This window comes from Excalfactoria chinensis, chromosome 12 (genome assembly GCF_039878825.1).
Source record: "Excalfactoria chinensis isolate bCotChi1 chromosome 12, bCotChi1.hap2, whole genome shotgun sequence".
Taxonomy (NCBI): Eukaryota; Metazoa; Chordata; class Aves; order Galliformes; family Phasianidae; genus Excalfactoria; species Excalfactoria chinensis.
This window is the reverse complement of record NC_092836.1, coordinates 1,458,414-1,482,416: the sequence shown is the minus strand read 5'-3', so window position 1 is coordinate 1,482,416 and position 24,003 is coordinate 1,458,414. Positions and strand designations below refer to the sequence as shown.

The following is a 24,003-nucleotide window of genomic DNA, read 5'->3' as shown; positions in this document are numbered from 1 at the left end:
AATGAGGGTCTTCCTGTTAACTTTTGGTCCTCTGGCTCGAGTACTCTGTGCTCCAAGTTAGCCAAGAAAGAAATGGTTTGCATGCTTGTGTGGTTTCCAAGAGAGGTGACAATGCAAGGAAGCAGCGTACTGAAGGCCGTGCAGAGGAGCCAGGAGGAAAGTCCATTAGGAGGAGAACAGAGAGTGGTTCTTCCTGCCAAGGAGCCCCTGCACGCGGAGCAGGGGAAGGGCTCACTTCACTTGCTCCCTCCTGGGAAGTGGGATCTCACCATATTTAGGCTTTGGGATCCTAACAGCTTTCCACCCTCTGCCGTGTGTTTCCCAACCACAGCGGATGTCAGGTTAAAGCCCTGCAGCTGCTCTCCCAGCCTGTGCCCCATTTGTCTGTCTAGATTGTGTGCCCTCTGGGCAGACAGGGCAGTCAGCAGCAGGCTTAATTGGGTGTTGCTGCATCACATCAGAGCCTGATTTCTCAGTGTCTGTTCCTGCGAGGTTAAATCAATTTACCCACTATTAAGTAGGCAGTTCCATTTGAATGCTCAGGTCTCTGTTGTATGTCTGAGTTCTTCTAGATGAAAGTTGCTTGTCTTCATCAGTGTTTCAATGTGATCAGTGTTTTTAGAAGTTGTCGCCGTTAAGCTTTATATCTCATTACTTGTATTTGGTACTGCATTACTTGTCTTTTATCTTGGGAAAAGTACATTTCTAGGTGAGAATCCACAGAAACCATTTTAAACGGCCATGCTAAGTCTCCTAGCAATGTATAGCACTTGCTGCTTCCCACTGGGGATGCCTGCACTGTGTTCCCTGTGATGTGCGTGCTGTTGTTCCCATGTGCAAGTGGCAGATCTCACGTGTGCAGCGTGAGCACACTGCCCGACAGCGTAGTTCTGGGTTGAGGGCCTGTGTGCACCTGCAACGAAAGCTTTCAGCTCTTGCCTTTGTGCTTATGCAAAGTAGTTTGGGATGTTCAAAGGATACCTGCTCCATTTTCAAAACTTAGGAGCACGGTGGGTGGCTGGGAGGGTGTACATGATAATTATGCCATGATTCGTTTGTGATGATTCAGGTAGAGCTGAGTGGCTTGCTAGTTCCCTTCCCCTAAGTGTTGACCACTAGATTTCTGTAGAGATGAAAGACTCTTGAAGAATGACTAATTTTTCTGCATTTTACTTTCAAATAGCTGCCGCAACCTCCAGAAGCGGAAAGCTCCGTAGAGGTGTGTCACCCACCCATATTTGTGCAACAGGCAAATATTGGTGTCTTGAAGTAGTCCTGGTGGAGTGTCTGGCTGCTAGAAAAAAGACCTGTGAAATGTGTGTTTAAGTGGTGTAGACAGTGAAAAGTATGGTTGGAGTGCTTCAGTCTGGTACAGCATCAGCAAGATAGTCTGAAAATACATCAAAGCATGTCAGCCAGGTCCCACATCTTTTGCTCCTGGATGAAGCTACGGACCCAAAGGAAAAGTTGTTTAATGTATCCAAGGTAGTGCAGGCTGTTTGTGCTCTTAATGGAAGGGCTCTTCAAGAAGTATCTGCTGAGATCTTCCTTTGTTAGCAGCAATGAGGCTTCATTTCTATGATTCCTTGAAGGAATTTTGTTTTCCCCTTATCTCACTTTAAAACCTCTGATAAGGAATTGGAGCTGACAAAAGAACTTAGCAGAAGTTTCACAGTCCCAGAGCAGCCTGATGTCCTGTTTGAAGGGCCACAGTGAAACAATTAATGGTCCCTTCACTCCATGAAGGTCCCCAGTTCTTTAGTGACCTGCTGTAGGCACTTTTTGAGACATCCCAGGGATGATAAGAGATAAAAATCTGTGAAATCTCAAAGCATTTTGGGATTGATGGGATGCCCAGAGGTGACATCTGTAGATTTTACATCTGAATCCTTTATCAGTGCAAATCTAAGTGAAACAACACAGGAGTCTTAATCTAGGAGGATGTTGATTCTCTGTTTGTGTTTTGAAATTACAGAGGGAAAAAAAATGCAGACTGTGATGCTTCAAACCTTTGTATTTGCAGTTTTTGTGGGGTTGTGTTGAAATGTAAGCAGAAATTCTCAGTGGTCACAGAACAGCCTTGAGTTGCTTGTAAGATGGCTGCTGGTTTGAGATGGGTCCCTGGATGGCACGGTTTCAGAATGTTTCAGTGTTTTCAGAATGCTTTAAAACAGTAAGAAGGTACTGGAGGTGTTTCTGCTTTAAAAAGTGGAAGTTCCAATCTGTACTAAGTTCCTGAATATTTACTTCCTTCACATACTTAACATCTGAAGTGAGAAGGATTTGACGTGCCAAGGGACTTTGTTTAATGTATCACTGGATCCCCTCTGAAGTCTTTGGCTTTGGGATGAAAAGCCCGTAGGTTCTGGCAGGAGCTCCCCACGATCACATGCATTCAAGTTCCTCCACTTCAACCAGAAGCGTGTGTAGAGTGGGAAAGGAGTGTTTGCGTGTGTGTGTGTGTATATGTGTATACGTGTGCATGGACATAATGCATGGTTTGACTTCTTAATGACTCTCGTGTGGTACCTGTACAATTAATTAGATAGACTTTGTGTTTTCTTTCAGTCCATGAGAATGCCTTGGCACACGTGCATGCCATGTGGTCTGCTGGACAGTGTCAGAGCAGACTGACTGAGTACTGTTGGAGCAAAGAAGGGCTCGTGTGTTGTTTAGTTCGTCAGTTGGTCTTCCTCATCTCCCCCTTGTTTTCAGCTGTGACTTCCCTTAATATTTTCCATGAGTGCCAAGATGTTAGTGTCTCTTTAGTGTTTTCCTGCTTTAAAATGAAATTTCTACATGCACAGCAGCAGGAGCTTGATCAAAGTCCACCACAGAGGCAACTGGAGGATCATAGAAGGGTATGTACAGCAGTCAAGCGTGTTCAGAACTAATCCTCTACCTTTTCTTTGCAAACAATGAAGTAATGTAAGACACTTCTGTGGTTATCTGCTTGTTGTCAGCCTGTTAGAAGTAAGCAGAGCTAGCAGCAGTGTTTACAAAACGGGGCATCTGGGCTCCTGTTGTGTTCCAAGGAAGGGCGAGGCTTGGCTGCTTGGGATTCAGCCTCAGATCCTGCTCTGGTCCCACTGACAGCACCCCAATGGTGATGATCACACAGTTGCAGTGAGATTATCGCTGCTAATGGAGTTTGCTTGTTCGTCCCCACCTGCCCCTTCATAAAGAACGAGGCTGCCAAGTTGACATCATTAATACATGTATTAATTTCTTCTACTTTCTTCTAGGAGCAGCAACTGATAACTGCTTTGCTCTTAAATTGTATTAAGGATTTACTGTCTTAGAAATCATAACAGGTTTTTGATAACACCTGATCTGTGCGCTGCATCTCTTTTTCTGACTTATGTTTGTATGCTGCTTACTGTTAGTTTACCTTGAAGATGAATGCAGATAAAACTGAATGCTGCTGGATTTCTCTACTTGGTTTTCCTTACTGCCACCAAACATCTGATGTGTTTGCATACTGTACGCATCGAAGTGCTGTATAACAGCAATGTGATGGCTAGGAAGGAAAGCCTGGAGGCAGTCCTAGGAGCTGGAGTTACCTCCTGCACTCAGGATGTGGGGAGCTCACTAAGCAGCACTTCTTGTAGTCACACGTGTGCTCGGATCTTTGTAGTATTACTACAAAGTAGTAGTAGTAATCTTTGTAGTATTATTACAAAGGAGTAGAAACTGCTGCTTTTAAATGCCGGGTGCTGAGGCAGCCGCTAGTCAGCTTAACCGAAAAGGCAATGGGAGAGCTCTGCTGCAGCCTGGGTTTGGCACGGGGCTCTGTAAGTATCAGGTTTCCTTTCTAATCAGAACCCGTGTGGAAGGAAGATGTAGTTGAGGATTTTTTTGCCTGTCTTGGCCTTGTTCTGTCACGTATCCTTCCTTACCTGCCAGACTGAGACAGCAACAGTGGGTAAAGCACTCCGTCATGTGCTAAATGCTGTCATGTCATAGTCAGTCACTTGCTCCTCGGGGATGAGTTTGCTTGAGCTTTTGAGCTAGTCTCTTGCCTCTCCTGCACGTTCACAATTTGGCCCAAGCAGTGATAGGAATCATTATGCCCCTTGGAAAAGCTCTGATATTTTCTTCTCCTCTTTCTTCCAAAAGAACCGGGTTTCTTTTTTTGTTTGGTTGGTTTTGGTTTATTTGTTTTTACTTTTGGAAGCAGCTGGTTGGAAAACTCTCCTGGAGTTTTTGTGACATCTCATCTCCTTGCCATTTCCCCCATCCCCATCTGATTGCATAAAATGCAGCTCCTGTGCTGCTGCTCTCCCAGTGATGGGCAGTAGGAGCAGTTCTGCTCTGTGATCAACGCGGCTGCCACCAGGGAGCAGCGATCCCAGCCTGCTGCAGGGACATGTGGGGTCTGTTGGCCTGGGATTGACACGTTAGAGGCTTGTTAGATGAAGTCCCAGCAGGCTTTTGTCTTTACAGTGCACTGAGCGCAAGGCTTTACCTAAGCGACATTTGGGTGTGCTAACTCCATATGAAAAGCAGTCCAACTGCAGCAGTGCTGGGTCTGTATGACTTAGCTAATGCACACCTAAGCTGTGTGCTTAAACACATTTACTTGTGTTTTAAAGGCCTCTAGTGAGAGCTGAAAAAGCAAGGCTTCAATTACATGATAGCTAGTACTCAGCCCTCTAGTGAATAACGCTTTGAATTCATATCCAGACAACTAATTTAATTTGAAATACAACTGAAAGTAAGCAGCAAGCGTATTTTGCAAGTGGGGATGAAGATACTGATGTTTAAATTGGAATGGTTGGTGGCTAGTTCTGATCTTCAGGGCTCCCCAGAAAGTCCCTTTGTCCCCTCTGTGTCACTGGCACTGCTGCAGGCACAGCATGCGTCCAGCAGCAGAGTAGCAGCTTGCTGTTAAATAATCGCCCGCCTTCCTTAATGCACAAAGGCCTTACATAAGTCTGTTAACCCAACTGCAGGGTTTCTGCATCCGTCTCTTGCTGGCAGTACAGCCAGCTTTTGTAAAGCCCTCTCAATTACTGGGGACTCTTGCAAAGGCTGAAATGAGCACAGAGTGAGCACTGTGGGTTAACATTCGACCTGGGAGGTGTTTTGCTCTCCCTTGACTTGTGCTGATGGCAGCAGCGTGTGCTTCGTGCAGCCATCCCTGGGATGGCAGGGTCACCCAAGGACCGGCGCCCTGCGGTGCTGCACTCATGTGCTGGGCTGCTGACTGCCAGCGGAGCGGCCCAGCTCACTACAGCTGTGTGCAGTGGGAGCACCGTGCCTGCAGTGGGGTTGGCAGCCCTGCGGTGACCAGCACTGGAACCACAGGAGGGCATGAGGCTGGGGATCTGGGGTCATAGAGCCCCTTCTGGTGTCAGTTTTCCTCTAGTCCTTCTCTTTGTTTTATGGTGGTGCTGTCTACACTCCACTTGCTGACGTTTAAACCTGAGATAATAATTTTTAATTAAAAAAAAAAAAAAAAGAAAAGAAATAGAACAAAAAAATGGCTCTTAGAAAATAAAATCTGACCGGAAAGCTTTAGGATAAAACCTGGACTGCAGCTGTTCGCAGTGCTAGGAACCATAGGCTTATTTGAGAGAAATGTGTCCCGGGTGTTCCCAGACCGCCGGGAGGTGTTGGGTAAATTCCTCTATATCTCTGTGATCTCCATCCCCCTCCACTGCTGCACGCAGACCAATGGCAGCAGCTGTGCTTTTGCTGTGACTATTGCTTGTTCACTTGTTCCTCATCCTCAAGTCATGCTCTCCTTGTCCTCTCTGAATCCAAGGGCGAGGCACTCCGGCAAGTTTTGGTCAACCGTTACTATGGCAACGTCAGGCCTGCGGGACGGAGGGAGAGCCTCACCAGCTTCGGCAACGGGCCACTGTCTGCTGGCAGCACCAGCAAGGCCGGGGCAGGAGGTGGGCCAGAGGGCAGGAGGTGGAGGGGTGGGCAGAAGTGGGCTGGGGGGGGTCAGGAGGTGGGTTGAGGGGACAGAAGCTGGGCTCCGTGAGGTGTCTGTCTGTCTCTATTGCCCAATGGTGTCTTACAGGCTTTCCCTTCAGACTTTTCCCCTACTGATCTGTTTCTACAAAATTCACAAAAATAAATAAATAAAAGCCCCCAAAGTTGCCCACAGATGCAGAAGAGCTCCGTGCTCCCATGCTTTTCCCAGCTCTGTTACCTTCAGCTCTCCTGTCTCTCATCCTGTAAGCTGATTTTTTCCTTGTAAAGATGAGAAAAGTCGTATTTTGTTTTGTTTGTTTGTTGGTTTTTTCCCTCGCTGCCTGCGAGTAACTCCTTCCAAATCAAGCAGGCAGGTTTTGTTTGTTTTTCTTTACGCTTTCCTGAGACTTTCTTGGGCTGGCTTGGATGTTTTTGCTTTTGTTTTAAGTGAATGTATGTGGGAAATGCGATCAATGTAATACTTGAAATACCATTTGGGCGCTGTGCTCGTAGGAGTGTCGGATGAGCTCTTTCTGAAACAAAAGCATTTTGCCGCGTTACGGAGATGCTGTGGGACAGGATGAGCAAAGATCAGGTTTGAAGTCATTGCGGAGTGCAGTCAATTTAATTAGAAACCGTTGCTAAGAAAAAAAAAAAGCCAGTTGTGCATGTTTGTACAAACACCGCTCAGTGGGTTTTGCCACTGCGGACTGCGGTAACCCTGCTGCAAGCCATCACAAACAAACAAGTGGAAAAAAACTGCCCCTGAGTTGTTTGAAACTGAGCTGTAATACCGTCTGCTGTCGCACAGCGCTGCCTGCTGCCATGCTCCTTCGTTTTCTAGATCATTTTGCTTCAGTTCTCCGTCTCTCTGCCTCCTCCACCAGCTCCTGTGTGCTTGTCTTGTTTGGTCTATTTATCCATGAAGTTTTATGCTTCTGTAACTGTACAGCATGACACTGGCATTGCCATCTGCTGCGATTCGTCTTGCCTTCTCTCTGTCACCTCACTGGTGCTACAGAGCCTTTACTTCCTTGTATCCCTTGATGCTCTTTTACTTTCAGCTTTTAATACACCAGCCCTCTTTTCAGCTTCTGCTGCCATAAAGGTAGCTGTGGCAGTAGCTATTTCTCCTCGCCAGCCAAGGCTGTTCTCAGGGACAGCATCCACCTGCTTCGCACGCATTACAGCAGTGTTAAGTGCCCATCATACGGTGTGTCCTATCTGTGCTCTTAGTTAAAAAACAAACACAACAACAGCTGCAACCTTCCTTGCAGAAATATTGGATGTTGAGTTCATCACTTTAAAAAAAAAACAAACATGTGCCATTTGGAATAGCTCATAATTTAACCAGATGAGAGGTGCCATCACTTGAGGGTGGCAGGATTTGAATCTTAGGCTCTCATCGTCACCTTTATAGGAGGAAGCTCTGGATCGAGTTCAGTGAGCCGAGGTGAGATGAGTCTGGCAGATGTTCAGTGTCATCTGGATAAAGAAGGTGCATCCAACCTGGTCATAGATCTCATCATGAATGCCACCAGTGACAGAGTCTTCCATGAGAGCATCCTACTCGCCATTGCCCTTCTGGAAGGAGGCAACACTACAATACAGGTAGGAGAATGGAAAATATTAAGCTTCTAACTAAAACATGTTGGAAAGGGAAATGTTTTTGAGATCCAGGAAACCTGAGGAGGCTTAGGCGATGGGAGGGGAAATGACTAAATGATCTTTGACCTGTAATTAAGGGACATACCAGTGCCTGCCATGCAAAAGTAAACTTACTAAATGTTTGCATGGGCAGTAGGTAACTGAGGTGTTTCCCAGGGCAATATTGAGGAGTGAATGTATAACAAAACAGCTTTTTAGCACACATTAACGTAACTGCTTTTATGAGTAAGATGAAGCAACTTCAAGATGCTTTGAGCTTCTTACAACTATAGGCCCTACATTTCAGATCAGAATTTAAGATAACACTGTATGGTAAATTCCAAACTACCACTGTTCTTCTATAGCCATGCTGTGCTCCACTGCTGTGTTTTAGATCAGAGTTTGTTGTTCCTACATGAGAACTGCATCTGCTACGGATTCTAGTAGAGACTGGCTTGTTGTATTTGAGAAATATTTTACTCTTCCAAACAGAAAGAAAATGTTACTTTGGCAAAATATGCCTATGAAGATTATTGATTGTGTAGTGTCTTCTTTTGGCTTTTTATGTGTTCCGGTTGCAGACAGTTTGTTCCAGACATGGACAGTGGCCCTTACGTAGAGCTATTTCCTCTTTCCTCACCATGCTGCCATTTGTTTCACATCTCTGAAGGCAACGATCAGTGTTTTGTTTAGATAAGTCGATTTAATAGGTTGCTCCTTTTGGAGATAAGACAGATCCAAGCATTTGATATACATACAGATTTAGGCTTATAATTTGATACCATTTGTGCTGCTGAGGAACAGTTGTTTAAGCACTTAAAGATATTTTTGTCCCAGATAGTGCTCTCAGAACAGAACTAAGAAAACCTTATACACATGACCCCACTGTTCCCAGTATAACATAACCATCTCTGTGGTCCTTTATTTGTTTCTTTGTCCTGAAAACCAAACTACCCCAAATCCTCAGCCATTATTTGGTATCATTGCAGCAGCTAAGTGCCCCTGCAATGGTGACGTTATTTTTGCTGGACTCTCTATGGTAGCTGTTGGAAGAAAATGTTTGAGCAGATTGAAGGCAGTGCTCCATATTGTGCTTAATCTAATGTAACTGTGGGCTGTAGCCAAAATGGACATTACTGTTTTTGTTAGCTCTGTTTGTCCCCTTTTTGTATTGCTTGTGCAGCTGTGGAGTGAGCTGAACCGAGTTGCTGACTGTTGGGAAACTGGCCTGCCAGCAAAAGCAGATCCAATCCCATAGAAAAGGTCTTATAACTGGAGATGTGCGGCTGCACTGTCCTCCGGGTAGCAGGAGTTGATGAGACTTGATTAAGTGTAACGTGAGGCTAAATTCTGGGGAGTTATAATAGATGATTATGATTAAAACTGGCAGTAGATCTACAGTACCTCCTTGTTTTCACACAAGCCTCTACTAAGAGGAGAGGGAACCTTGTAGGGTTCCTTCATCTCTTCACTTTGTAATCAGTCAGTGCCCTTTTTTTTTGCCTTGTGCACATGCTCTCAAGTGGAGCTTCTTTGCAAAAGGTAAAGTGGGAACAGAGAGTTTAAAATCCTATAACATCTTAAAATACAGTGATGGAATTAGTAATCTTTGGGGAGAATCACGCCTTGAAATTTCCTGCTCTCCTCAGATCTGAAGGAAGCTGAGCTTTCATCTCGCTTGCTCACAGGTAGCCTCAGGTAACCTCACGCTGTCATGCTGGAAGGAAAAACAAATTCTACACCAGCCTTAGATGGAGAGAGCCTTTGCTTGTCCTGGAATCCAGAGCTAATGGAGTGAGCAGAGCCGCTTCCTGCTGTGCATGTGTCTCTGTTGGAAGCAGATTCCTTAGCTCATCGGGTCAAAACAAACAGGGAAATCTTCCATCCATCTCCAAAGACACCTCTTTCACCAAAAAGCAATTAATTTTTTTTTTCAGTTTGCATTTGCTGTCTATAACTGCAGGTTGGGAGTCTGTGAAATAACTGTGGTTAGGAGCAAGCTGTTGGCATATGGTGGTTACAGCAGATCACGTCCATGCATGACAGTCCTGCCAATTTCTGCTGTGCTGTTGCCTTTATAGAAGTTACTTCCGCTGAACCAGAATAACTATTTTCCATCCTTTCCCACTTGGGAATAAGTGTTCTGTGGCCGTCTGTACCTTTAGAAAATTGTCCTGAACAGCCAGGAGCTGCTTCGTGCGTGTGTGCGTGTGCCCGGATGGAACAGTGAGGGGCTGGGGGTTACAGGTCTGCTGCTTTGCAGAACAGAATGTTTTAGGAACCAGATCACTTGGCAATGCCTGTAACTGGTGCTGCAGACTGTGAGGTCTTGGACACACCTGGTAGCTCTTTCTCTTGCACACAAAGTACAGATGAGGTTTTATTGAAAATATCCTATGAAGTGGTCCCAGTAGAGATATTCTGTGCTATAACAACCCAGTGACCTAATAACAAAAGGCAAAAAAGGCTTATCAGTGCTCAGAGGTGTTCCCTGACTTACCTCTGCCTAGATTAACCTGCTGATAGCTACTGAGTTCCCTGGGGCCTTGCTTTGCTTCCACGATCTCCAACACCGTCAGGCCCATGGAAACTTCCAAAACGTTAGTCAAGAATGGCACTTACTCAGCTCTCTCATCTTTCAGTAGTACTGGAGTCATGAAAGCTAAGTAAATAAAACTTAATGTAGACAAACGCCAACCAGAAAGCTTAATTTCTGGGAGAAGAGCTGGCTCAACACCAGTGAATCAAAGCGAACGTGGAGGTTTTGCTCTTCAGTAAAATCACAATTTCAGTTCTGTATCTCCTGGAGAAATCGCTAAATGATGACAACTGCTGAATGATGTCCAAGTTAAACTGGCATCTTGACACAGCAAAGTCATGTAACCAAGCTTTTCTCTCTTTGGGTTAGTAAGATGGCATAAGTGCTCACCTGGAAAACACCAAAGGCTCTGGGTGAAACCTGCCTGGTGGATAGTACTGCCTTTGCAGAAGAAGTGCGTAGGGTAGTTCCTAGCCTGCACAGCTTCATGTCTAGCATATTTTATGAAGCATTCTTTCACTACGGTACAGATTTAATAGCGGGATGGCAGCGTGGTGCTCTCCTATCTAGTAAGACTTTATTTTCTTACAGAACGGGCTGTGAATTTTTTTGTTGGCTTATGGAAAGTTAGATGTGCTTATGAGACTAGATGTGTTCGTAAGAATTAACCCAGTGCTCCGGGATGCTCCATCCCAGTCGTTCTCCCACAGATGTTTGTGCTGTACGTTTTGCAGGTCAGGTAGGGCTGCACAACCTCTGCAACCTGCAGGGTGGATTTTCTGAAATTCCATGGCAGTTTCCAGTAACTTTTGGTGTAGGAGTCATCTGCAGTCATCGGGCTATTAATTGTTCAGTTTGCATCAGATATGTTTGTCATCGTGAAAGTCAGCCTGGCCAAGTCGGCTCATGTTGGCTTTGTGTTCTAACACAGTTCATCATCATTTCACATTTTTTTGGTTATTATTAGCAGCTCTTCATTTATAGGATTCTGAATACGTTCATTCTGTGCTGCATTTGGGTTATTTTCACTGAACTCAAACTGCTTGTACCTACAGTCCTTTGAGAAAAGGAAACTAGTGGGATTGGGACAGGTTACATAAAAAGGCTTTGACAGCAAAGCCAGAAATGTGTTGCCTCTGCACGGCATTTTCTTAACTCAGGTTTTCACACGGGAAATGAGTTCAGCCTGAAGTTAAGCAAAAGTCTTCACTGACACACAGGAACTGCACATGACGACTGTAATGTGGTTAATAATGGGAGTTCCCGGGTAACTCCCATGAGCTTTAGTGGGAGAACAGATCCCGGTGATGCTGGAAAGGGATAACTGGAATAGGTGTTGCTGTTTCATTAAGTGCACGCAGGGCCAATATTAAGGCTAAGCAAAGTAGGTGGTTGGCAACTCTAGCAGAATAGCAAATTAGAAATGTTCCTTATTATAATTGGCAGGAGTGATTTTTATTGTGTTGTTAAGAAAATTAATGTGGAGGAGAAGCAGGACGAGAAAAGTAATTCCTGGTTTATCTCAGGTTAGAGGCCAAGAGGACAGCACACACATTCAATATCAAACTGCTCTGCTTTCTTTTTCTTTTAATAAGGGCCAGACGTTCTGGGGAGAAAGAGAGGTCTTTGCCCACTTAAATCTCTCTGGGTGGAAGCTTTTAGAACTTTGTTGTTGCTTTTAGCTTTTGGTGCATGTTAGAAACCCTGTAAGTGCTTTGGTAACAGAAGCACTCATGGGGGGCTGCAGCTGGGGCTGGCAGGATGGCTGCTCCCCCTTTGATGAGCGCTCTGCCCGTGTTTGTAAGGAAGCAGAAGTAGAGGTGGAACTGCAGGGTCAAAGCCAAGCAGCAGATTAACTTGACAAATGCTACTGTTCACTGAACTGAAAGTTACATAAAGCCTTTTATTAATTTATATAACCCTCAGCATCCGCCTCAGGAGAGCTCACATCAGCAGTTCTGGATGGGGCAGCCCTGGCAGTGCCCTTCACCTGGGTGCTGCCAGCCGGCACGTGGAGCCTGGCACTGCAGGAGCAATGGGGCCATTGCCATTGCTTGTAGGCACGCTTAGCACAGAGCTCCTTGGGAAGAGATCAAAGGATGGCCCGTTCCCTGCATGAACTGCAACGTGGCGAGTTTTCCTCGTTTAGAGCAATCTCAGCAATGAATGACAGTGGAGAAAATTGCTGAAGACTTCCCCTGTAACACTTGTCTCTCAGCTGCCGGATACAAATTAGAATCACCATGTATTTTTCTTCACCTCCGTGGAGTTCTGGGTTTCCTTCATTTGTGGAAGGTAATGACAAGTCCCTTACATAACAGCCTCTCCATGGAGACTTCAGTCTGCTGGTTTAATTAGGGATCTTCTCAAAAGTCAGATTATGTGACGAATTGCCCACGTGCACGTGTGGGTATTTTCAGGAAGGGAAGGTATCAGAGTTCGATAACGTTAGATTAAGGCATTTTAAGTACTGTCCCAAAGCAATGTGATGCAGAGCTGCCAGTTTGAAATACAGTGGTGCCTTTCCTCACCCTTTCATCCACATGTCTTCCCAAGGTGGGCTGCAAACACAGAGTGAAGGGGGTCAGTACTCAAGGAAAACATGATGGTTTTTCAGGAAAAAAGGTGGTATAATGTGGCTCTGTGTCAGAAGTAGCAGCAGCTGGCTTCTCATTTCTCTGGTTTCATTGGAAATACGGGTTGGGTGAAATGGTGGACTGACACGACTCTCTGGTCTCCATCTCTGTCTTGTGCTATATGTATGCTTCAGCTTGACTGACCTTACTGCTCATGCAGTGCCACCAGCAAGAAAGCTCCAGCGAAATGAATTGTGGTTTCCATTGTTAAACTTGGTACCTCAGACTGTCCAATGAGAGCTGATGATTATTGAGTAATTCCCTGTTGGCATGAAAAGCAATTGAATCCGGATTGCCCAATTACAGTTTGTACTGCTGGTGCATAGCGAAGAAGCAGATATCAAGTGAACCAAGCTGTTATGTAGGCTCAGGGAGAACACCTCCCCAGCCGGTGTGCATTGTGTTGGCAGTAAGAGTAAGGAAGTGCTGAGAAGCACTGAAAGCATTCCAGGTGTTGGCTTTGTGCTGAGAACAGCACATGGACACCACGGAAGTCTCAAAAGCTGAGTTGGCCAGTTACACCTGGGGATAACCCTCCGGATGCTGCTGCTGCTGGGAGCTGTGAGCCGTCGCCTTCTAAAATCATGAGAAAACTTTGCAAAATAATACAGAAGTAATGGTGATGCAAAACCAGAGATGTGGTTACAACATTGTGCTTTGGATTTGGCAGTTTGGGTTTCTTTGAACCGAAATTACTTCTTACAGAATATGCAGCAGGCATGGATACCTGTGAGCAGCCACAACTTCACGCTGTGTGAATGCTCCAGAGACAAGAGTATTTTTGGATCGCTGATCGTCTGTAGGTAGCACTTGAGAACTTTTGGTCGGTGGGAGAAGGTCCCTTAACTTCTGCTCCTTGACAACTCCTTGCTCACAGGCAGCACAAGTTGTTTATAATGGCAATCAGAAGTCTTTGATATAAACTGCTGTATGTTTTTTTCGTAGTTTCCATAATGTCTGTGTAAGAAACTAACGTAAAACCAGCAAGCTGTCAGTACCTACTAACTAATCACCTTTCTTCCACAATTTTAGTAAGTCTTTGTTAAGTTAAAATATGCCACAAAGTTGCTTTGACACTCTGAGTATGTTACTTCCAAGCATGATATATGAAATAAATCTCAACAGGGACCTGCATCAGACATCACACTGAGCTGTGGGCTGTGCCTGAGAGAGAGAGCTCTCTGAAACAAAGCACGATGCAAATCCAGACCCCATATTACCTTCCAAAACAAGGCGTTGCACCTGCACTAGCAATTAAAGCAGCGCTGAGGAAATCCACCTCCTGATGCACTGTTGATTGTCACGGGTGTGAGGAGACTTGAGATTGCAAGCCCTTGGGCACACAGTCGCTTTCACATGTTTTCATGTGTTTAGCACAGCGAAAGCTAGGATCTTCCCAACCATCAGACCCCACCATGTTAAAAACTAAGCCCTGCTAAGAATGCATTGAGAGAGACAAAAGCTGTTGGGGGTCATTGTCTTTCAAAGATGATTATTTGTCACTGGGGGCAATGGTATGCATAGATGAGGCTGGGGCTGGATGAACTGAGATTGCTCTGGCAGCGCTTGTGGTCTTTCTATGTCAGTCGTGGCTGATACCCCTTGGAGTATGTTGGGGCCATCAGTACTCCTTTGTCATAGCACCTTTCAGCTATTTTGCCCAAAAGGAGGTTTTCCACATAAGTATCAAGGAGCCCATGGCTGCAATTGAGAAATGTAGCCCAGCTCCTTTTCTGCCTATATCGGAGCTCAGCTGCTTTACTCCTCATCTGATCTTGGCAGCCTTGAGCACCAAACCACACATTCCTTTCCAGGGCCTGCCCCGCGGCTCCCTTGACATTCAGATGTGGTTCTGGCGCTCCAAGAAGTAGGGATGTAAGTCAATGATTCTCCCTGTCCTCTCCACGGAATCCATACCCAACTTTGAAGACGATCCCTAACAGGATTAAAGTCCTCCACCAGCAGGCAGAGGCAGCTAGTCAGAAAAACAAGGTCATGCTGCCTTTTTTATTTTTTTTTTGGTAAGCACAGGAATCAACAAAGAGATGTTATATAACTTCTATTTATATCCCACTTGCTCACTAGCTGCAGGCACACACGAGTAGCTGAGGAGGGAATTTAATGAGCTCTCAGGGCTTGCTCACCTTCCAGAGCTGGTAGGAGCCAGCTTGTTTTTGAAGTGCGTCAGCAAATGAAACTGGTGGTGGGTGGGTGGTTTGGGTAGGTGGACTGACTTGTTGCTATGGTTTTCTTTAATTCCTCTGTCTCTCAAGAAGATCTTACACGTTTTTTTTTTTCTTTTGGGGAGTCTGCAGACTTCCTTGTTTCTCACACCTACACACAGCTCGCTGCTTCACCAAGGAAGTGGGATTCGTGCTCCTGCCACACAAGAGCTCTGCACAGATTAGCTGTGTGACCCGCTGGTGCGTGCTCACACATGCATGCAGGAGGAACTCAAATAAGGCTCCGTGCTGAAAGCGGGTCAGGCCCCCAAGTCTCCCACGCTGTGGAAGCCATCTGCTCCCTGCTCAGAGGGATCTGCAGCGGGCGGAAGGCACGGCTCTGCCTGGAGCTCCTGCAGTGTGCCCTGCTCCCCTCTGCTTGCCTGGCGTCACGCTGCTGTCCCCTGGGCTGGCTGTGAGGGCATGCCCTGCCCTTGGCTCTGGTTCGACTCCTTTCCTTGAGAAATGATGGAACTGCATCGAGGTTTTGAGTGTTGCAGTAGGAAGACATGCAGGGGATAAGGGCTCTTACTGGTACGAGTGGTAGAACTCTGCTGCTGCTTTCATTTAATGCTTGTTGGGAAAGATGAGGGCTTGCATGGGTGTATGCCCATAACCACCAGAACCTTACGGCAATCCCCAGCTGAGAGCTGCGGGGCTGTGTGTGGATGCTTACAGCAGAGGGGGTTGGTTATGCTATGAAAGCAGACTGGAAGTCCCCCTTCTGCTTTCAGGAGAAAGTTTGTTTTATAGCTTGCGCAAGCTAAAAAAAAAAAAGAAACCAGCCATTGAGGTGTTCCAGCAGATTCTCCTTGTGGGTTTCTTTCAAACTGTGACGTATGTTCAGCATGAAATATTTCAGTGGCTAGTTCCCTAAACTACATGAGACTGATGATATCCATCAGTCACATCCCAGAATGATGGATCTTTAGTGAGCCAGGATGTGTGGAAGACTTCAGGAAAAGAGGAGATCAATTATATTAATAACCACGTGAGAGGGGTGAGAACGAAAAGCAAGGTTTTAATTCTGTGAGGCATCTGGGCAGAACATGAAGAGTTGGCGTTTGTGCTTAATTCCATGCTTGTGTTAGCAGAGCAGTTCCCCTTCTTCAAATGTGGCTGCTTTGAAGTAGTCCCGCTGTAAGGAATGGAATGGGAGCGGCAAGCGAGTTCTGCAGCCGTGGGGTAGCACAGAAGTTTTGCATTACTCTGTGCTGGCAGCCTGTCTGGATAACCCAAGCAAGTTAACAGCCCCATAATAATTTCTCTTTAGCGTTGGAATAAAATGTCCTGAATGGAAGCCAGAGAGCTGATCTTCCTCTTCTGTCTGGAGGGACTTTCCTCTTTGAAACATCCCTGACTCGTCAGCTTCATCGGATATTTTCTATTCACACACATTAGAGAAACAGGGAGGGAGACAACAGCAGATCACATGGATTCATGTGAGGCATTCGCTGGGGCTTTGCTTCCCTGTGTTTATTCGTAATCAAGTATTTGTTTTCCCGGGGAATTCTTGGGAACCTGCTCGGATGTGCTGGCGGTGGCTGCGCTCTGTTGGAACAGCTTTGTGAATTGCAGAGGGTGTGGTGCAGAAAATACTGCGGCCTCGCAGAATGACAGCGAGCTCTGTTTGGGTTCTGCAGCCAAATGCTTTCCTAAAATCAGGCCACCCTCCTTCAGGAAGAAGCGCGTATCTGAACAGATGTCTTAAATCCAGCACTTGCTAATAGGTTTTGGTTATATTTCACACAACGTGATCATTCAGATTGCGTACTGTCCAGCCCATAATCGCTGAGCCTGGAAGGAAAGCCAAGCTGTTTGATGCAAAGCAAGCCAGCAACTGTGCCTCTTCTCAGACAGCAGAGTGGATAGCTGTGCCTTTGGGCAGATCCAGCTGGCAGGTGCTGGAGAACAGTGTGCTGAGCAGAGGGGGTAACACAGGGTAATCCCTTGGAAGGCATGAGCTGGAAGCAGGCTGCTTTCAGCTGGTTCTGATTCTCCGTTTAACAGCACTTTGCTGGGCACAGCTTTGCTCATTGTGAGGTGAATGCAGTGTGAGTTGGGTAGCTGGGTGTCTCCATTTGGAAGGTGCCAGCGTGGTGTGGCTCACAGCCTCATTCATGTCATTGCTGTGCTTGTGTGTGCCGCTGGGGTTGTCCCACCCCCATAGTCTGCTGCCCCGAGTTCCCTGTGCTCAACTGAGTCATAAAGTGGCTTAGGTTGGAAGGGACCTTAAAGATCATCCGCATGCCATGGGAGGGCTGCCCCCCAGCTCAGGCTGCACAGAGCCTCTCCATGGCCTCGGGCATCTCCAGGGATGGGGCACCACAGCTCTGGGCAGTCCTGCCGGGGCATCACTGCTCTGAGTGAGGAATTTATTCCTAAGATCTAACCGAAACCTCCCTTCTTTTAGCTTAAAGCCATTCCTCTTTGTCCTGTCGCTATCAGACCACATGAAAAAGTGCTCTCCTCTGTTATGAGCCTCCTGTCAGGTACTGGAACTGGGGAGCTGATCTTTCATTCATCCTTGAGAATTGTGTCTTCTGTGTCAAAAACCATGGACGGGAAGGCAGGAAAGCACAAGGGGAGAAGTGGCAGTCCTAGGAAGTGCACCCCTTCTTTAACGTTTTGTTGGAGCCAGTATTTTCTGTGGTTTACAAAAGAGAAGAGACTGCCAACAAATAACAGCCTTGGAAAACGTTACGAATTCTGAGTGAAAAGGCAGCAAGATTTGCAGAAATATTTCTTCAGTTTGGCAGAAAAGAAAAAGATGAAGGGGGGAAGCGTTTAATAGTGTCTATATGTGGTGTGAAGAGAAGATACCAAGTACCTGGGATGACTGTGGAAAAGACATAGTCTTAAAAGACTAAGTCTTAAAAACAAAACACAGTGCCTGGAAACTGACGTAAATCACACATTTCTAACAGTTATTAACCACTGCAGAGAGAGAGATTTCATCACCTCTGATGCTTTCTCAGGACAGGATGCTTTTCTTGAAAAGCCGCATTGTTTGAACTCAACTTGAGTCCCTCTTAGTGAACAAGACCTAAGGGGCGGCTGATGGTGATTGGGGGTGGGCTCTAGCTAATAAATACTCTGGCATTTGAACCTCACTTCTGATTTAATTTCTTCTCAAATCAGTTCCTTGTCTCTCAGTTTTGCTCCTGCAAAATGTTTTGCATGGATTGGTGGGAAAAAAAAAAAAGTCATAGAAAACAGAGCACATTATCAGTAAATGATTACTGATGATGGTATTTACTTATTTTCCCTATTTTTAGCTCCAAGGCAGCATGCTGGAGTTGTGCAGGGGGGTTATTTTGCTGCCTAAGGGGTTCTCGTTGGATTTCTTAAGGAACAGAGCTGGGTGATGCAGAGAAGGAAGGACAAGTTATTGTGCAGATGCCTTGGTACCCCTTGTGGTGGTGGTTTTACTCCTTCAGTGGCTTGATAGGCTGCTTTGGGTGTCAGAAGGTGTCAGAACTTGCAGACCTTCAGGTGAGGAGCTTTTCCCTTTGTGTTTCTGTGCAGTTGAACGAAGTTCTTTCCATTGCCCAAATGAAAGCTGTGAAGTTACTGCTGGGTGAGTCTGTGTAGGTGTCTGTAATGCCATCTGCAAAAACGTACCCTCACCTACTCTGACCTAATGTAGTGTGAGAAGCTGTGTGCTTCATGTGAGTGTTTTGGAGTTTTTCCTCCTTTTGGCTCTGTAATTAATTGCAGTCACATTATCTCTGATTCTCACATTCTGGTGCTGTGCCGTGGGGTTGCATTGCGTTTCATTGAGGTGCATTACTTGGAAAGCTGCATTTGCTGAATCCAGCATTCATGAAACAAGCCTTGTGATCCTCGCTGCATCATGTGATGTCTCGTGTTTAATGGCAACGACTGGTAGCAAAACAAAATATAGTCTCATTCTGCACAGTGTTAGAGCTCAGTAAGAGCAGAGAACTGGTCCATTGCCAGCTCCTCGACTACAGCCATGCTCAAACCCCTGCTCATTTCAGGGCACTTGGGTGCCTCGTGCTGTGACAGCCAGGTATGGCTATGGCAGGGGCACGCTGCCCTGCCCTGCTCCAGCTCTGCCTCTAGAAAGTCATGCTTGGCTGTAGGGTTTGCACCACTGTCTCAGCAGGCCCTCAGAGCAGCAGGTGAGGTTAGATGCTCCCTTATCAGCGATTCTCCCTGATCCTCCAGCTGATAACAGCAGCACTTAGAGTTCTGTCCTTCAGAAATGTGTACGAGCAGAGGTTGCTGGTCTTTCTTCTCTTAAATTACCCCACACATGGCAGAGGGTTGGAACTGGATGATCTTAAAGGTACCCTCCAACCCAGACTGTTCTAATGTTCATGTTCCAAGCTGCTGTTCTAGTGCACTTTGCTCGTCCAGCAGACAACTTTGTGGTTCCATGACTGTGTAAGCCAGGATCCTGGTATGCCATAAGCTAGAATGGCTGCTCTATTTCTGGTTTTATAAAGGAGATTTCTCTCAGTTTGTGGCTTGAGGCTATATCAGCAAATAACATTTAGGATTTCTGCCGTAATTACCATCACTATTTACCTGTTGGAACACAATTTCTAGGATCATATTTCTTAAAGTACGGTGTCTTTGGTAGCTGGCATGTGGTTGATACGTATGTGTGAAGGTGTTAGGCATCCTGACCTAAACTGAAACAGTTGTGTTGTGACAGCCGTCAAATGCATGCACAGCACGCACGAGAATGCTTTACTGGAAATGTTTGTTTCATTTGTTTTTTTCTCTGAAGTGCAGTGGAAAGTCAGTTAAGAAGCTTGAAAAGATGACAAAAATCAAACCTGTCAGCAAGTCACAGCACTTGCGTGCAAGGTGGTTCTTCAGTGTGGTTCTTTAGAAAAAGGCTTCTGTTCACTATGGGTTCATCACAGGGAAAATCCTCCTCTATGGGCTCTTCAGATGTGCCACCAGCCGACATGATCGCTGGCTTGAACTGCAAACGGTGCTGTTTCTTCCTGAAAACAGTGACTTTCTCTGGAACCGCTGGTTTATGCAGCTCTGTCTTATTGATATGTTTGTAGTTAATTACCGTGAGAGTAAAATTGCCAAGATGCAGCAGATACCAGCTGGGTTTGGTCACTGGCCAGCAGCTCAGGGAAACCGTGCTAAGGCCTTGCATGGCTGCGGCTGGCACTTGGCAGCATTCTGTTTGTTGAGCCTGGCCGGGTCAAAGAACCAGCTTAGACTAAGTATACTATCCAGATAAGTAATGTGTCATTGAACAGATGTTTTTATTTGGGTACGTTTATAGAGATGACATTAAAGTTCTTGATAGAAAGTATTAGATTGCAGAATAATTCTGAAAATATTAAATGATTTGGGCTCCCAGGTCATTCTGTGTCAGGTCAGAGGGCCCAGAATGGTTTCTGTGCTGTTGCCAAGCTCATTGCAATGCCTGTTGGTACAGTGCCGTGTTACCTGGTAGTAGAAGGAGCTTGTCCCTTGTGACGGGTTGGCTAAAACCTTGGTCTCTTTCCAGGTCAGCCTTCCAGGCCTGGGGCACTTCCGCTCATCTTCACATTTGGAATCTCCGTATTTCTTCCTTCCATGGTTCTTAGTGTCCTTGTGGCCATCATACACATAAATAGCACCACGTGTCCTCAAACATCTCCCTTTCTTTCCTTAGCTTTGATGTTACTCATCTCTGGATAGTGGCAAGGTCAAACATTGCTGGCTCCCTCTTGTTTCTAACAGCTCCATGTGGGTGGCTTTGCAGGCATGCCATGCTCTTGCTGCATTCCTCCTTCTGTCCTCTTTGTAAATCACTAAAAGTAAGAACACGCTCCTGAGCTTACCTGAAGGGCTTTGGGCCAACAAAGTATTGCAGAGGTGGGAGGGATGTCTCACGTGAGAATTGACCAACTTCTGTAAATAGCAGCACTTCTCTGTAATCAAAGCAGTGACTTCTTAGTGTTTCAAAGTCATGAAGCGGTGTCCTGGCTGCGACTGCCTGGGAATGATCAAAGGCAGGAGGACAAGGCACTCTGAGTATTCTGCTTCTCAGACAAGCAGGCAGGATATATTGCTATTCCCGCTTTCAATTTGTTTTTTCAATAAATCAGGCTTCATTCCTATTCATCATGTAAAGCTGTTGGATTGTGAGCTGCTGCAGAATGCTAACTAATTTCATAATACTCTGCATAAGGTGACCCACTTACAAGTTCATCCTTCAGTCGTGTTTAAGCTCTGGTACTGATTTATGTAACAACATATTGGTTTCATCAAGGATTGTCTGATCGCTCCCCACGTTTGCTCCTTTTTGACCTGTGTGTGATTTGTATTCTCCTCAACTTCAGGATCAGCTTTCTGTCCCTACGTGTACACGGGCAGAAGAACATTACAGAACCTTTCTAAAAGTGGTCAGTGCTCTGAGCAGCTCTGTCACTTAGAGGTGTACTGCAGTAGGAGCTAAAAGGAGTTTGAACAAGTCTGCAGACAGGGCAATGGAAACGGAGCCCAAAATATCCCTTGTTCTTAAAGCAGAATTAAGATCAACTATTGCGTGTCCCATGCCACAGTCCCTTTGGTACTTGGAGAGGAAGGCAGAATGGTTTCCCTCTATCTATTTCATAGTCTTTTGTTTCTGAACTGAGAATCAAATTATAGATCACTCCTGTCCCTACCTTACCTTGATTTGTTTTACTTACTTTAATTCCACTGTTGAGAGAATTCTGCTGCCTAAATGGGCGAGGGCTAGCACAATATATTGTGCTTCTTTACAAATGTATGTGGAAGCCATTGATAAGGGAGCTGTCGCAGTTGAGATGGGCTTCTATAACAATAAGATTTGAGTCTCCGTTTTTCTAGGTTTCAGATTGCTGAGAACTAATTAACTTTCTGGTCCTTCAGGATGTCTCACGTTGCAAAAAGGTGAAATAATCTGCATCCATAGCTTTGTTTGAAGATACATATCCTGTTCCACTTTCTCTTGTAGCATTCGTTCTTCTGCCGACTAACAGAAGATAAGAAATCCGAAAAGTTCTTCAAGGTTTTTTATGATCGCATGAAAGTAGCACAGCAAGAAATCAAGGCTACTGTCACAGTCAACACGAGTGACTTGGGAAATAAGAAGAAAGATGAAGACTCAGACAGAGATGCTCCCAACAGAAAAAGAGGTAATCTCCAGTTGTGCCCTTTCTAAAGTGCCAAGGGAGTAAAATGCTTTTTTGGACTCATATGGACTGATGCAATAATGCTCTGATCTCTGATCCCACAGAACAAAGTTCAGAGATCAGTGGTGCCCTGCCCTGGGATTTCAGGAGCTCCATCCCCACTTCATCCGATTGTGAGATTGTGGTATTGAAATGATGAGAGGTTTTTCTGAGATGAGGCTCTGCCACCTTGTCCATCGTGACAAGCTGCCCAAATCTGATTTGTAGTAATGACCACGGGCTGTGGGTTGTGGTCAGTGTGTTCTCTAACAATAAGTGGAGAAATGCTAATTGTCTTTTAGAGCAAGTCCATTTATGCGTGTTCCCTAACAAATTAATATCAGTATTTAATGTGATCTGCATAAAAGATGGGAAGGAGTGATGTGATACCCTTCTAAACTCAAGCCCCTTGCATCACACTAAACATACTTACTGGAAAGGACTGATAACCAATAGCTCACCTGTGTGTGGAGCTTCCATGGGAATGTGTGACTGAATATTCTGGTCCTTTTTATTTCATTTGCCTGAGGAATATCTGTTCTTGTGTATTTCAGTAAGGGAGCCTATGAGCCAAATTACAGAGGAAGTCCGGGATCAGTTACTGGAGGCCTCTGCAGCTACAAGAAAAGCGTACAGCACCTACCGGAGGGAAGCTGATTCTGATGACCATTATTCAGCAGCAGAAGGAGCACAGTCAGCAGCAGACAAGAGCAAAGACGACCTGGAGATGAGTGCTGTGATCTCCATAATGCAACCCATCCTCCGCTTCCTGCAGCTGCTCTGTGAAAACCACAATCGGGATTTGCAGGTCAGTCTGATTGCTGAGCAGCTGTGCCTGCACCGCCTCACGCGATCACTGCAGAGAGGCAACGGGCACAAACTGGAAAGTCCATTTAAACAACAAAAATGCTATTTACTGCCAGGGGGATGGAAGCCTGGAACGAGCTGCCATTGGGAGTTTGTGGCATCTCTGTTGATGGAGATGCTTAAAGCCCAACTGGTGGCAGTCGTGGGAAGCCTGCTGTCTATGCCACCCACAGTGGTGTGTGATGCTCTCCGATATGTTTGTACAGTTCTGAGTGGTGAGCCCTGTCTCATCTAGCACATACCTCCACAGGAGATAAGATTTTTGCTTGCAAATGGACTGTAATTAACGTGATTTTTGTTCAGCGTAGTAACTGCTGCTGCTGGATTAGAATTGAAGTAAGGAGACACAGTACAATGCGCTAAATGCCCTCATAAAGGAGGAATAATTGCCTTGATTGCATATTGTTGTACTATGTGCCAGAACTGTAAAGACCCTGTGTGAGTGCTTTTTAGACCTGCCAAATCACTTCCGCTGAACTCTAATGCCCCGCTGCTGGCAATACTTGGAATCAAAGCTGTATGTTAATATTCCTGTGTTATGAACATGTAATTCTTCTCACATTTTGTAGGTGCTGAGGTTACATACATCAGGCTTTCTCCTAATTTTTCAAAAACTATTTGATCTCTGTTTTGCCAAACAGTTCTCATGCCGTTAGCAATGTCGGAGACAAGTAGGACGGCAGTTTCACGTGGCAGCAGTCCAAACCACATGAACAGGATCCCTTCTTGCTGCTGTTTTTGGCTAGGCACCGAAAGCTATAGCTCCTATAGTAGCAAAATTGAACTCAAGCCACTGTGAAAACCTGGCCTGAGCTGTTCACCATCCCAAACAATTAAATTCCCCAAGCAGCAGATAGTGGCATTCAGCTCTAGGAGAGAAAGGGTAAAGTAAAGGTAAAGAGAACCGTCTTTCAAAAATAATCCTACTTCTACTTGCCTACCTTGGTCCTTTCCTTTCTCCTTTGGCACTGAAGTGGAGGTAG

The 24,003-nt window shown here is 45.7% G+C and overlaps 1 protein-coding gene across 2 annotated transcripts in view; it reads left to right on the top strand.

Moving 5' to 3' along the window:
- ITPR1 (inositol 1,4,5-trisphosphate receptor type 1) overlaps nucleotides 1–24,003 on the top strand; it is a 151,040-nt gene that overhangs the window by 85,955 nt on the left and 41,082 nt on the right. For both annotated transcript variants that reach the window (XM_072347531.1, XM_072347530.1), the window contains exons 40-45: nucleotides 1,184–1,219; nucleotides 2,808–2,861; nucleotides 5,771–5,903; nucleotides 7,349–7,539; nucleotides 21,937–22,117; nucleotides 22,708–22,961. In XM_072347531.1, coding sequence (XP_072203632.1) covers nucleotides 1,184–1,219; nucleotides 2,808–2,861; nucleotides 5,771–5,903; nucleotides 7,349–7,539; nucleotides 21,937–22,117; nucleotides 22,708–22,961 — 849 coding nt within the window. The remainder of the gene's footprint in view (nucleotides 1–1,183; nucleotides 1,220–2,807; nucleotides 2,862–5,770; nucleotides 5,904–7,348; nucleotides 7,540–21,936; nucleotides 22,118–22,707; nucleotides 22,962–24,003) is intronic.